At 41.5% G+C, this 14,997-nt stretch overlaps 1 protein-coding gene across 1 annotated transcript in view; it reads left to right on the top strand.

The window, feature by feature from the left end:
- Nucleotides 1–14,997, top strand: part of LOC126248482 (activator of 90 kDa heat shock protein ATPase homolog 1) — a 107,174-nt gene that overhangs the window by 47,204 nt on the left and 44,973 nt on the right. The window contains exon 3 of the mRNA XM_049949500.1: nt 8,150–8,229. Coding sequence (XP_049805457.1) covers nt 8,150–8,229 — 80 coding nt within the window. The remainder of the gene's footprint in view (nt 1–8,149; nt 8,230–14,997) is intronic.

The following is a 14,997-nucleotide window of genomic DNA, read 5'->3' as shown; positions in this document are numbered from 1 at the left end:
TGGGTTTGTTGTGTGTGTTGGTTGGTTCTGATCTCTGCCTAGTGTGTATATTTAGTGTAGTGAGTGCTCCTATATAAACAAGTAGTTGTAACTCTTCCATAGTTGTATATTCATTTACTTTGTTGTGTATGATTGTGTTGATAGTTTTTATTGTTGTTTCGACTTGTGGGTTACTTGGCAGTCTATGCAAGTATTACTACTATTCTTTACTTTCTCAGACGTTAAGTCTGGTTAAAAATGAAAAGTGACGCGGACCTTGATCAGGCGTCATTTCCTTTTAACTGTATGGTATGTGTTATATTGCATTTAGGAACTTTCGGGTAATTGAACATGTATCAATAATTACTGATTTCTGTAGTTGTATATATACGTTTGGATGTAGCTCTATTGCATTGATGTACTGGTGGATATTGTGTGGTATGACTCCTGTAGTTGATAGTATAATTGGTATGATGTCAACTTTATCCTGATGCCACATGTCTTTGACTTCCTCAGCCAGTTGGATGTATTTTTCAATTTTTTCTCCTGTTTTCTTTTGTATATTTGTTGTATTGGGTATGGATATTTCGATTAGTTGTGTTAATTTCTTCTTTTTATTGGTGAGTATGATGTCAGGTTTGTTATGTGGCGTTGTTTTATCTGTTATAATGGTTCTGTTCCAGTATAATTTGTATTCATCATTCTCCAGTACATTTTGTGGTGCATACTTGTATGTAGGAACTTGTTGTTTTAAAAGTTTATGTTGTAAGGCAAGCTGTTGATGTATTATTTTTGCTACATTGTCATGTCTTCTGGGGTATTCTGTATTTGCTAGTATTGTACATCCGCTTGTGATGTGATCTACTGTTTCTATTTGTTGTTTACAAAGTCTGCATTTATCTGTTGTGGTATTGGGATCTTTAATAATATGCTTGCTGTAATACCTGGTGTTTATTGTTTGATCCTGTATTGCAATCATGAATCCTTCTGTCTCACTGTATATATTGCCTTTTCTTAGCCATGTGTTGGATGCGTCTTGATCGATGTGTGGCTGTGTTAGATGATACGGGTGCTTGCCATGAAGTGTTTTCTTTTTCCAATTTACTTTCTTCGTATCTGTTGATGTTATGTGATCTAAAGGGTTGTAGAAGTGGTTATGAAATTGCAGTGGTGTAGCCGATGTATTTATATGAGTGATTGCCTTGTGTATTTTGCTAGTTTCTGCTCGTTCTACAAAGAATTTTCTTAAATTGTCTACCTGTCCATAATGTAGGTTTTTTATATCGATAAATCCCCTTCCTCCTTCCTTTCTGCTTAATGTGAATCTTTCTGTTGCTGAATGTATGTGATGTATTCTATATTTATGGCATTGTGATCGTGTAAGTGTATTGAGTGCTTCTAGGTCTGTGTTACTCCATTTCACTACTCCAAATGAGTAGGTCAATATTGGTATGGCATAAGTATTTATAGCTTTGGTCTTGTTTCTTGCTGTCAATTCTGTTTTCAGTATTTTTGTTAGTCTTTGTCTATATTTTTCTTTTAGTTCTTCTTTAATATTTGTATTATCTATTCCTATTTTTTGTCTGTATCCTAGATATTTATAGGCATCCGTTTTTTCCATCGCTTCTATGCAGTCGCTGTGGTTATCCAATATGTAATCTTCTTGTTTAGTGTGTTTTCCCTTGACTATGCTATTTTTCTTACATTTGTCTGTTCCAAACGCCATACTTATATCATTGCTGAATACTTCTGTTATCTTTAGTAATTGGTTGAGTTGTTGATTTGTTGCTGCCAGTAGTTTTAGATCATCCATGTATAGCAAATGTGTGATTTTGTGTGGGTATGTTCCAGTAATATTGTATCCATAATTTGTATTATTTAGCATGTTGGATAGTGGGTTCAGAGCAAGACAGAACCAGAAAGGACTTAATGAGTCTCCTTGGTATATTCCACGCTTAATCTGTATTGGCTGTGATGTGATATTATCTGAATTTGTTTGTATATTAAGTGTGGTTTTCCAGTTTTTCATTACTATGTTTAGGAACTGTATCAATTTAGGATCTACTTTGTATATTTCCAATATTTGTAGTAACCATGAGTGGGGTACACTATCAAAAGCTTTTTGGTAATCAATGTATGCGTAGTGTAGAGACCTTTGTTTAGTTTTAGCTTGATATGTCACCTCTGCATCTATTATCAGTTGCTCTTTACATCCTCGCGCTCCTTTGCAGCAGCCTTTTTGTTCTTCATTTATAATTTTGTTCTGTGTTGTATGTGTCATTAATTTCTGTGTAATGACTGAAGTTAATATTTTGTAGATTGTTGGTAGGCATGTTATGGGGCGATATTTAGCTGGGTTTGCTGTGTCTGCTTGATCTTTAGGTTTCAGATAAGTTATTCCATGTGTAAGTGTATCAGGGAATATGTATGGGTCAGCAATGTAACTGTTAAATAATTTAGTTAGATGTGAATGTGTTGAGGTGAACTTCTTTAGCCAGAAATTTGCTATTTTATCATTTCCAGGGGCTTTCCAATTGTGCGTAGAATTAATTGCTCGGGTGACTTCATGTTGCAAAATTATCACTTCAGGCATTTGTGGTATCATCTTGTATGTATCTGTTTCTGCTTGTATTTTATTATTACTATTACTATTACTATTATTATTATTATTATTATTATTATTATTATTATTAATAATAGAACCGACTGGGAGAACATATCTATTAGCAAGAGAAATATTCAGTGCAGCAGCAAAGATTGTGCTCTGCCATCTTCTTTTTCTATGTCAACAAGAGTAATTTTGAGCATTTCAAATCTAAGGTGTCAACCCCCTTCTTTAGTTTTGCTGTGAAAACTGTAATTTCAAGTTTCATTGATTGTTGTTTTATGGATACTTTGTGATGCATAGAAAATAGTAAAACTACTCTTTTATTCTTCTTTGGAATGAATGGCACAAAGGTCTTGTCTCGTACAAATCCAGGTGTTGATGAATCAGTGTGTTCTTTTATTAGGCAAAAACTCAAGAGGAATTTCCAGTTTTTTTTTGTACATATACCCACGTATGTTAGTCCTCAGTTTAATAATTCGTCTACTAACTCAAATGAGTGAATAAACTGTTTCCAGTAATATTTCTGTTAGTTCCATAAAATGGCGATGCAAGTTTTTAACACATCCTGCGTTGTCACTATGAAAGGGATTTTTCTTTAGGTAAGTGGTTTTCCAGAATATATAAACACATTATATAAGTAAGGAGTTTTCGTATTGCAAATGCACTGCATTTTCATGCCATATTTTACAGGTTAAACAGTCTGAATGAGCACCTCCCTTGAAATTTTACCAACATTTCAACAACACACAAATATTCTGAACAAGAATAGTTTGTGCTGCAATTGCTAATACTCTCTCCAAAAATTTCTTGTCAAGGCCAATTTATTTGTGGATTTTCTCTCTTGTGTACTGATATCAAAGGTTACATTAAAATGAATGAATAAAAACAGTTTTTTCCCATTACACCTTGTAAAATATCTCATATCATAGGGATGTAACATCTTCATGATTTGACTTGAATATTGAAATAAACAGAAGTTATTCAAGGTAAGCCTGTAACTCAAAGCAATCAATGTTTTTAGCATGATATGACCGTAATAATAAAGTTGAATATTTGTCCAAGTTTTTTTGTTAGTTTAGTGCAGGATAGCGTCAATCACCTCATTGGTAAATAATAGTACCCAACTATCTATTGGTGACATTTCATTTTTACAAGCAGCAGGTGTTTTCAATCAAGTGAACTGTCATACAATATTGTGCTATTGCACAAAAGATGTACGTGAGGCAGATTTACTCATTTTTATTTCTGTACTTACTGTAAAAATAGTTTCGTGGGCTTTCTTCTTCTTTTTCTTCATTAGAAGAAGAGCCTTCACTTTGCTAGATCTCTGACCAGAAAGGTGTTCACTGTTTATTGAATCATGATTGCTGATGTCATCAACTGCTAATCTTTCTTCTTCTTGGTTATTTCTTTCTATGTCTTCACCTTCTGAGTCATTGCCTCCTAACAGTTGTTAAATATCCTCATCACAGATAGTGAGCCATTATTATAAATATACTGTAATAAAAGCAAATTACTGTATTAGTGTATTGTAAATAATTACTACATAAAAGCACGTGTGCGATCTACAGAAATGCAACAATGTGAAACAGATACTTACTGTTGAGAGCAGGGTACACATCCATGTCACAAGCCTATGCAGCACACTGTGAATACCTAAAATGGTGAATCTGTAGTCTGCCAACAATAGAAACTATAAACAAAGTCTCTTGGGGTTTACTCGGACCCCACCCATGTAGTTAACAGGTTAAAAAAATTTAGTGCTTATTAACTTGGCTATCCATTTCTTTAGTAGTCTCTCTGCCACGTTTGTCCAACCTTCTTTCTTCCATGGTTTCTCCTTTAGTGGCTGCCATATTTGGCACCACATTGTAAAAGGGAAAGTTGTGAATGTTGTTTAGGCTGTGGATAGTGTAGATTTTGTTGTGTTTCTGTGTGTTGTATTTGAAATTTAGTTAGGGATCCAGCTTGGCATTTTCGTTGACAATAGTGCCAAAATATCTACATACTTTTGCTGGCCAGTGTGACAACCCGGTGGTGCATAATTTAGAATTGATGTTCGAACTGGGTCAAACTAGTCATGTTTTCTAATCTGACAAACTGTGTATTACATTGTACAAGCAGGACCCCCACTCTTCCTGATATAGAATTAGAGCTCACTTGCTCTCTGTGGCCATGTTTTTTTTTAAATTATGTGATGTATATAGATTGATGAGGAAACCCTTCTGCATGAAGCAAAATTGCCTGCTTTTAACAAATTTAAGATGAAAACTTTCATAAAAATCTCGGTACCCCATTAAAGTTATTACTTCGAAGATTGGAAGACAAAACAATGAGTTAGTGTAGGACATTTCAAAGACATTGTTATGTTTTGGTTATGTAAGTAGAAATTCTTAGAGCAGGCTCTGAACTTAAAAATCCTTACCTGATGTCGCTAAAGTCACCTTTTGTGGAAGAGAAAAGCTTGGAGGGAAACTATCAGTTGATGCTACGTCTACATACATAACTCCACAAGACACAGAGTGGTGCATGGTGCAGGGTGCGTTGTATTACTATTAGTCATCTCCTTTCCTATTCATCTCAATTTGGTGTACAGTAAGTCATTACAGAAATATATTCTGACATGAAATTAGAGGAGCTCAAAGTTGATTGCAAAGAGACTGAAGATTAAAATAGTTATTAATTGGTGTCATGTGGAGAAGGGTGGGTGGATGGGTGGGTTGATTGGCTGGTTGATTATTGTAGCTGTAGTGCTAGTATGTTGGAACATGTGGACGATTAGCTGTCCAATGTGGAGAGAATCTCTTGTGTATGCTATTTTGCAGCCTCAACAAATTGCATGAAATACATACTGTTGTAATAATATCCACCAGAGCTGCTTCATTAGATTTTATTTTCTGCTACTAGTTTCAAGCAATAGTTCATTCACTAGTGGTATCTAAATAAAATAAAGCTATTTTCAGGAAATTTATCTATATGTACCTGCTAATGTATAACTTTTGGTTATATTATTTTTTACATATATTACACAATTTTATGTTATTTCTAAAATATGATATACTTTTGCCATATTTGTGGCTGGTTTTTACATTTTTGATTTGTGTACTAGATATGCAGTTCACTATAAAATTTATATCTCTGATGAAAATCGTATTACATCTAACGTAAAATTTAGGATTGTATACTGTTCTGAATGTTTCTTTGAGGTTTTATTAGGATATTTTGTCAAATGTGTGTAGATTTCTATTTCCTTTACCTTTGTGGTTCTGTGAATATTTCCCAGAAAGTGCTAAAATTGCTGAACAGGACAACTAAGAATCAACTTCCCCTCTAGCATTGTAGAACAGCATGTGGAGATTTACATAAAATCTGCACATGTCCTTTTCTTGCGTTACTCTTATTAGGAAGTAATACCTGTATTCAGCATTTTGTTAACAGATTTTGCAGAAAATGATTAATCCCCCTCAAAGATTGCCTCCTCATAGTGTTGCCAGTGAGTCACAAGGCGAGCTGTGGAAGTGTGTGTGTGCAAGTCTGTGAAATGTCTTGCAGTTGGGTAAAGGGAGTGGACTTGCCTGCTTTCCAGTTAGCAGACTTACAAAGGAGTGAAAGTGCACGAGCTCAATCTGATGACGTGCCTTTCCTCATGTGTCTACCCTTCAGCTTCCCCCTGCCCATCCACAAAATAATTATCCCCTAATAGATTCTGCTGTACTTAAATGTGGCTCACATATTTAATATTTGTTTTTCATTGACTAATTTAAAAATAAACATTAATTTTATAGCATTAAAAAACTATTTTTAATAATCTGCGATATTTTGCATTCCCTGTAATGTGGAAACTACTAGTTGTAGAGAAAACAGAATAGAGCATTTTTGTAGGAAATTTAATTAGTTTAATTTTGTACTGGGGCAAATTTTTTCTAGGAGCTGCAGTCTGAGTTAGTAAAGAAAAACATGTTTAAATGCCCACCCTCACCTTCAAACCCCACTGGTCAGGATTTTTAGTATGACAAACTATTTTACACTCGGGGCAGCAACATCTGTTGAAAGGCACGATGTTAGGAAAAACTCCACTCACAGCTGGTAAAGCTGTTGTTTATTAAAACATGACGAGTTTCACAGTTTTAAGCCACATCATCAGGTGAACCTATGTGGTAAAACGCGAAGTACAGTGTCACCACTTTTTGTGGATATTAAAATTAGTAAAGCAATGTCTAAAATATACTCACAATGTTAAAAGATCGTAGGCATACCCATTGTACCCATTGCTCCAAGTCAAAATTTGCTATTCAGGGAATATCGCCAATACTATGGTGAGCGAAAGGTAAAGAAGTCCCCCAGTCTTTAAAATTTGCCTGCATCTAAAAAGAAAACAAAAATATTTTATAGTGAGTGGCCGATAAATTTTTTAAAAAAAGAAGCCAGATAGGTGATAAAGAATTGTCACTGCTAACATGATTAGTCATGGCACAGGCATATTACAGTGTGGAAAGAATCAGAATCGGGTGGCAGTATGACAGCAGGGCAACATAGTGCAGGGCAAGGCAAAAGTGGCCCGCACGAGTGACAGAGAGACTAACTGGCTAGCAGAACAGAAGCTATCCATGTGGACAGTGTGACGTCATATGCTTATGACTAGGAGTGCTGGGTTGCTACCTTTACAAGCGAGGATAGAATTTCATTACATAATATTCTCACTTGTAACACTGTCTGCATGAATAGCTTCAGTTTCACCAGCCAGCTAGTCTCTCTGTCATTCGCGTGGTCCGCTTTTGCCTTGCCCTGTTGTCATATTGGTAAGACACTGCCACCTGATCCTTTCCACATTGTAATTTGCCTGTGCTATGACTAATCGTTAGCAGTGACAATTCTTTATAACCAATCTAGCCTCTTTCAAAAAAAAAAAAAAAAAAAAAAAAAAAAAAAAAAAAAAAAAAAAAAAAAAAAATTGCTCACTATAAAATATTTCCTTTTTTCTTTTTAGATGCAGGCAAATGTTTATGAATGGGGCACTACTTCTTTACCTATCACTCACCATAGTATTGACGATATTCTGTGAAAAGTAAATTTTGACCTGGAGCAATGGGTATGCCTATGATCTTTAAAAACATAGAGAGTATATTTGACATTCCTTTACTAATTTTAATATCTGCAAAAAGTGGTGACACTGTACTTTGCTTTTTACCATGTGGGTTTATTTGATGATGTGGCTTAAAGCTGTGAAACCGGTCGTGTTTTAATGATCAATAATTTCACCAGCTGTGAGTGGAGTCCTTTCTAACATCATTTTTTAGTATGTTCATAAAACCACTTCACAAAAATCTGTACCACATGAATTCCCCCCCATTAGACATCTTTGGGTCTTTGTTGACTGGTCTGACATACATAAGCATTGTTGCCTGGTACCACATCTAATTTTAGAACCATTTAGTGGAATGCTATTGACATGCATCTAGTACTTCCTCTCAACAGTCTTCTTGCCAAAGCTGAAGTTTCATAAAACATGAAGAAGAAAACAGTATCATGTAATTTAATTAAATTTCTTTTTTCTTTGTCTAGGACAGAAAAGAATGCCTGCCAGTGGTCTGTTGATAAACTCAAGGAATTGTTGACAGGTCTGAAAATTGAAAATGCACTTGGTGAGTATCCAACACAAGTAACGTCATTCTTCATTTATAGATCCAGTTTTTGTTCATGAAAAAGATCAAATGAAGGGTCGGCTGGATGTAATGCATGCATGAGAAATATTTTACATAGATCTTGAGCTTCATAGAGTGACATTCCTGCTGAGTGTGTCCCCCTGTGGGTCCGGGGGTTAGAATAGGCCCGAGGTATTCCTGCCTGTTGTAAGGGGTGACTATTAGGAATCTCACATGTTTGGGCCATTATGTGATGGTCCCCTGTAGGGTTTGATCTTTATTTTTCCAAATTTTCCCGAAGAGCGAGCCAATTGGGGAAGGGCACCTTACATGGTGCATTGTGTTCATTGTGCAATGAGATCTTCAGCCCACTTTCTCTTCATCGTATTGCAGTCCTGCCCATTCTCCATCTCTTGGGTGAGGACACCTTACTGGATGCATTTTCCACCATGCACTATGTGGTGTCACTTTCTGTGCCGATGATGACCATGGACTTATTTGTACTTCATATCAGCACGGTAGCCAGTCCATTGTGGTGGGGATGCCATGTACCCTGTTGGTTGTAGTCCCCTGACTACACAGGGATCGCTCTGCTGATGCCTGCACCATTAACTCCCCTCGTATGCCAAGGAGTAGATGGCCACCCCCTGGGGCATCAGGACTCCCAGCAATGGCCATCCTGCCAGGAGGCCTTTGCTGCAGCTGGATGGCACCCGTAGTGAGGTCCCCTGGTCAGAGTGGGTGGTATCAGGGCGGATGACAGGTCATGAAGTGTAGTACATCATCTCTTGCTGGTGATCTGCCGCCAGCAGTCACTAAGCGGGCAAAGTCTAACTTTAATGCTAAGGAATAATGTCACATAGAAGAAGGTGTAATTAGATGAATGACAAACACTAACTTCACTTAACGAAGGGGTATTCAGCACTTGCACATACAAGAGTGCGGAGCGAACTGCCTCCGGCCAGAACACATACGGTATATATATAGTTACAGATCATTCCAGTGAAATGATTCTTGACATTTGTGGATACTTCTAGAATGTCCTCGACCCGAATATATAGATTAAAATTTTACAGTTCAGGTGAGTTTTGAACTCGCTTCCCTCCATACAACAGTCTAGTATCATAACCACTACACTACAGTCAATGTGCTACTCAGCTTCTTCTGACAATAAGACCTCAAGTTGTTCCCCTCCCTGGCCACACCATGGGAGGAATGCCAGGCTAAGGATGGCAGTGAAGCTTAATTGCCCCAGTACCTCATATGTATGGGAGTTGATGGGGAGTCTTTCATGTCCATGAAGCCTCAGTTTTTTGTGGAGCATTTGGAGGACAAGTTTGGGGAGGTGGGGGGCTTGTCCTCTGTCAAGTCACAGGCTTGGGGCAAGTTGGGGGATGTTTGTTACCAACACGCCCCATAAGAGCTCAAATACAGTCCACGGTATTATATTCCTCAGGGATTGCAGTCTGATGGGGAGCTGCGCACCAATTTAGAGTGGCGAGGTGTTCATTTCGTCCAGCACATCCATCGGGGTCCGAGGAATAATCAGGTTGCCACCAGTGCCTTCATTTTGGCCTTAGAGGGCGACACGTTGCCCGAGTAGGTCAAGGTGATGGTCTACCATTGTGACGTCAAGCCATATATCCCTCCCCTGATGCAGTTATTTAAGTGCTGGAAGACGTCTTCCCACTGTACTTCCAGCCCCACCTGTCGAGATTGTGGACGTCCATCGCATCCCAATACTCCATGTGCCCCGCCTCCAATCTGTGTCAACTGCGGAGAGCATCATTCACCATGCTCACCCGACTGCAGGATTTTACAGAAAGAGAGGAAAATCATGGAATATAAGGCCCTGGACCGACTGACCTACACTGAGGCTAAGAGGAAGTTTGAGCACCTACATCCTGTGGCTATGACTACCTCATACACTGACGCTACGAGAACAGTTCTTGCCCTATCAGTTCCTCGAATTCCTGTCGCCTCTGAGAACCGGGAGGCTACACCTGCCCCCTTGATGGTGGGGGCACTTCCCTTCCTGTTACTACAGCACCATCTACTTTGGGGAGCAACACTCCCCCCCCCCCCTCTCAACCATCGGGGATTTCAGTCCCCACTTCTGAGCCAGTGAAGCGTAAGGCTTCTTCAGCTCCTCTTGCTAGAAAGGGGTCCCTTGGGCCACTCCCTTCCCAGGTTTCTGCTAGTGGGAAAGATGACACTCGCCAGTAACTGAAGACCCCCAAAAGCAGTGGGTCATAGGGCTTCACACTCATCCTCAGTCCTGGAGACTGATTCAGTGAAGTCCTCCCAGCCAGGGAAACCCAAGGAACAGCTCGAGAGATCGAAAAAGAAGACCCATAAGAACAAGGAACTTGCGGTGGCACCCACACCACCCCAACCTACAAGTTCTGCGTCTGAGGATGGGGTGGAGATTCTGGAGTCCACTGAGGACCTAGGTCTCACCAGACCCTCAGACACAGTGGATATGGACTGCTAAGGCAAAAGAGTCGGTGGCAGCAGGTGACCTTGAGGCATAGACTGCCTCATTGAATGTTCCAAGCCTTCCTAATCTCTCGATGTTGTCATCCAGTGGAATTGCAGCAGTTTTTTTCCACCGCCAGGCTGAGCTACGGCAACTGTTAAGCTTTACACCTGGTTTCTGCATTGCCCTCCAGGAAACCTGGTTCCCAGCAATGCGGACTCCTGCCATCTGTGGCTATAAGGAATATTACAGGAACTGTAGCTACTACAATAGTGTATCAGGTGGAGTTTGCATTTATGTCCTAAACACTTTCTGTAGGGAATCTGTGCCCATTCAAACCCCTCTTGAAGCTGTGGGTGTCAGAATACAGACGATGCAGGAAATAACTGTCTGCAATGTATATCTTCCTACAGATGGTGTGGTACCCCCGAATGTATCAACTGCACTGATTGATCAATTCCCTAAACCTTTCCTACTTTTGGGAGATTTTAACGCCCACAACCTCTTGAATTGTGACACTATGCTTACTGGCAGAGGCAAAGATGCTGAAACTTTACTGTCTCAGTTCGATCTCTGCCTCTTAAATACTGGGGCTGCCACACATTTCAGTGTGGCTCATGGTAATTACTCGGCCATTGATTTATCAATTTGCAGCCCAGGACTGGAGAGCACATGACGACCTGTGTCATAGTGACCACTTCGCCATCTTCCTGTCATTACCCCGGCATCAGGCCCATGGACGCCTGCCCAGATGGGCTATAAACAAGGCAGACTGGGAAACTTTCACCTCTGCTGTCACAGTTGATTCTGCCCTACATGGTAACGTAGATGTGACAGTTGAGCAGGTGACTACTACAATCGTTTCTGTGCCAGAAAACGGGATCCCTTGCTCTTTATTGTGCCCCCCCCCCCCCCCCCCCGCCCTCCCTTCCTCATCACCCCGGCGAAAGACAGTCCCTTGGTGGTCGCCGGAAGTCTGAGGCAATTAAAGAGTGTTGGCAAGGTCTACAGTGACATAAGTGGAACCCTTACCTAGAGCACATAATAGCTCTTAAGCAGCTCCATGCCCGTGGTCCTGCTTATAAAATGATGGAAACAGGAGTGTTGGGAGATGTAAGTCTCAACCATTGGGTGCCATACGTCACCTTCCCAAGTCTGGACAAAGATCAGACGTCTTTTTGGCTACCAGACCCTAACAGGTGTCCCTGGTGTTAACATCAATGGCATGCTCTCTACTGATGCAAATGTAATTGCTGTGCACTTCTCTGAGCTCTATGCTCGAGCCTCTGCGTCAGAGAACTACACCCCCAGCCTTGCGCACCCCCAAACAGCGGATGGAAAGGAAAGTCCTCTCGTTCATTACATGCCACAGTGAACCCCATAATGTCCCGTTTACGGAGTGGGAGCTCCATAGTGTAATTGCACATTGCCCAGAGACAGCTCCTGGGCTGAATTGGATCCACAGTCAGATGATGAAACATCTCTCATCTGGCTAAGAGCGTCATCTCGCCATCTTCAACCAGATGTGGTGCGATGGCGTCTTTCTATCACACTGGCAGGAGAGCAACATCATTCCGGGCTCAAACCTGGCAAAACCCGCTTGATGTAGATAGCTATCGGCCCATCAACCTCACCAATGTTGTTTGTAAGTTGCTGAAATGTATAGTGTGTTGGCGGTTGGGTTGGGTCCTGGAGTCACGTGGCCTACTGGCTCCAGGTCAGGGCAGCTTCCGCCAGGGGCACTATACCACTAATAATCTTGTGTCCCTCGAGTCTGCCATCCCAACAGCCTTTTCCAGATGCCAAACACCTTGTTGCTGTCTTTTTTGATCAACGCAAAGCGTATGACACCACCTGGCGACACCATATCCTTGCCACATTATACGGGTGGGGCCTCGGAGGCCTGCTCCCGATTTTTATCCAGAATTTCCTGTCGCTCTGTACTTTCCATGTCAACGTTGGTGCCTCCCATAGTCGTGTCCCCACCCCCCTCCCTCCCACCCTCCCAATCCAGGAGAATGGGGTCCCGCAGGGCTCTGTATTGAGTGTATCACTATTTTTAGTGGCCATTAACAGTCTAGCAGCAGCTGTAGGGCTGTTCATTTCACCCTCTCTGTATGCAGATGACTTCTGCATTTCATTCTGCTCCACCAGAACTGGTGTTGCTGAGCGGTGCCTATAGGCAGCCATCCACAAAGCGCAGTCATGGGCTCTCGCCCACGGCTTCCAGTTTTCGGCCGCTAAGTCGTGGGTCATGCACTTCTGTCGGCATCGTACTGTTCATCTGCAACCAGACCTTTACCTTCATGACTATCCACTCACTGTAGTGGAGACATTGATTCTTAGGACTTGTTTTCGATGCCTGATTGACTGGGCTACCTCACCTTTGCAGCTTAAGCAGAAGTGCTGGCAGCACCTCAATGCCCTCCACTGTTTGAGCAACACCAACTGGAGTGCAGATTGCTCTACTCTACTGCAGCTCTACAAAGCCCTTGTTCAATTCCCCCTTGACTATGGGAGTGGATGTATGGTTTGGCGATGCCCTCAGTGTTGCATGTACTCGACCCAGTGCACCATTGTCTCATTCACCTAGCGACAGGAGCTTTTAGGACAAGTCTGGTGGCCAGCATCCATGTGAAGGTCAGAGTCCCTCCATTGCGGATCCGACATGCACAACTGCTCGCCAGTTACATTGCACACATTCATAGTTCTCCTGACCATCCAAATTACAGTCTCCTTTTTCCACCTGCGGCATTTCATCTCCCCTATCGGCGGCCCAGGTCAGGGCTAATGATTGCGGATCGTGTGTGATCCCTTCTGTCGGAACTGGAGTCCTTCCCTTTACCACCTCCCATCCAGGTCCATTTGCTTACTCCTCCATGGTGTACACCTAGGCCACAGATTCGTCTGAACCTTACGCATGACCCTAAGCAGTCAGTTACTCCTATCGCTCTCCACTGTCACTTCCTCTAGATTCTTGACGTGTTCCGGGGCTCTGAAGTGGCTTACACAGATGGCTCGATGGCTGATGGTCTTGTTGGCTTTGTCTATGTCCACAGAGGCCATTTTGAACAGCATTCCTTGCCCTAGGACTGCAGTGTATTCACTGCAGAGCTCATGGTCATCTCTCGTGCACTTCAGTATATCCGTTCATGCCCCAGGGAATCGTTTCTTCTGTGTACTGACTCCTTGAGCAGCCTACGAGCTATTGACAAGTGCTACCCTCGCCATCCTTTGGTAGCGTTTATCCAGGAGTCCATCTATGCCCTGGACCGGTCCCATCGTTCAGTGGTGTTTTCGTGGACCCCAGGACATGTCGGCATCCCAGGCAGTGATCTTGCCGACCGGCTACGCGGAAACTGCTTCTGCAGATGGGCATCTCTGAACCTGACCTGCATTTTGACGTACGCTTGTAGGGTTTTGCGGCTTCGGGAGACGGAATGGCATAACAGTACACACAACAAACTGCGTGTCATTAAGGGGACTATGAATGTGTAGAAGTCTTCCATGTGGGCCTTTCGCAGGGAATCAGTTGTCATCTGCCGGTTCCACATTGGGCACACTTGGTGGGCGACCCACAGTTACCTCCTGCGCTGTGAAGACCCACCTGAATGTCGGTGTGGTGCCCGGTTCGTAGTGGACCATATTCTGGTGCACTGTCCCACTTTGACTGCCCAGCGATAAAGTCTTGGGTTACCGGACTTGTTGTCACAAGTTTGTCTGACACATCATTGTCTCTTTATTTGTGAGGGTGGGTTTTATCATTTGATCTAAGTTTTAGTGCATGTTCTTTGTCCCTCTGTGTCCTCCACCCTAGTGCTTCTAGGGTGGAGGTTTTAATGTGTTGCAGAGTGGCTGGCTTCTCCTTTTTTATTCTCATGGTCAGCCAGCCATGTTAATCTGCTTTGTTTTAATTTCTTCATGCCCTTTCTTGGGTGTCTGTGGTTTTCTTGTCCCTTTTAGTCCATTTACATGTTTGTTGCCCTTCATAGTTTTTGTGATTTTTTTTTTTTTTTCCCTTCTGTTTTGAGTTGTCAGTCTCGTTTGTTTTATTCTCACACTTGTGGCATTGTTTTATTCGGAACAAGGGACTGATGACCTTGTAGTCTGGTCCCTTTCCCCCCTCTTTTAATCCAACCAACCAACCTGCTGAAAGTGTAACTTTTCATCATAACAATTCTTTTATGATTTGTGTCATGGAGTTTATATAAATAGCTTCAGTTTCCCAAGGAATCATTTGTCCATTGATTTGGTTACCCAGGGATTTGAGAGTTTGGCTTTCTAACTTC

The sequence above is a fragment of the Schistocerca nitens genome, chromosome 3 (genome assembly GCF_023898315.1).
Source record: "Schistocerca nitens isolate TAMUIC-IGC-003100 chromosome 3, iqSchNite1.1, whole genome shotgun sequence".
In the NCBI taxonomy this organism is placed as follows: domain Eukaryota; kingdom Metazoa; phylum Arthropoda; class Insecta; order Orthoptera; family Acrididae; genus Schistocerca; species Schistocerca nitens.
The sequence above is the reverse complement of the archived record's forward strand: the minus strand, read 5'-3'. Positions and strand labels throughout refer to the sequence as shown.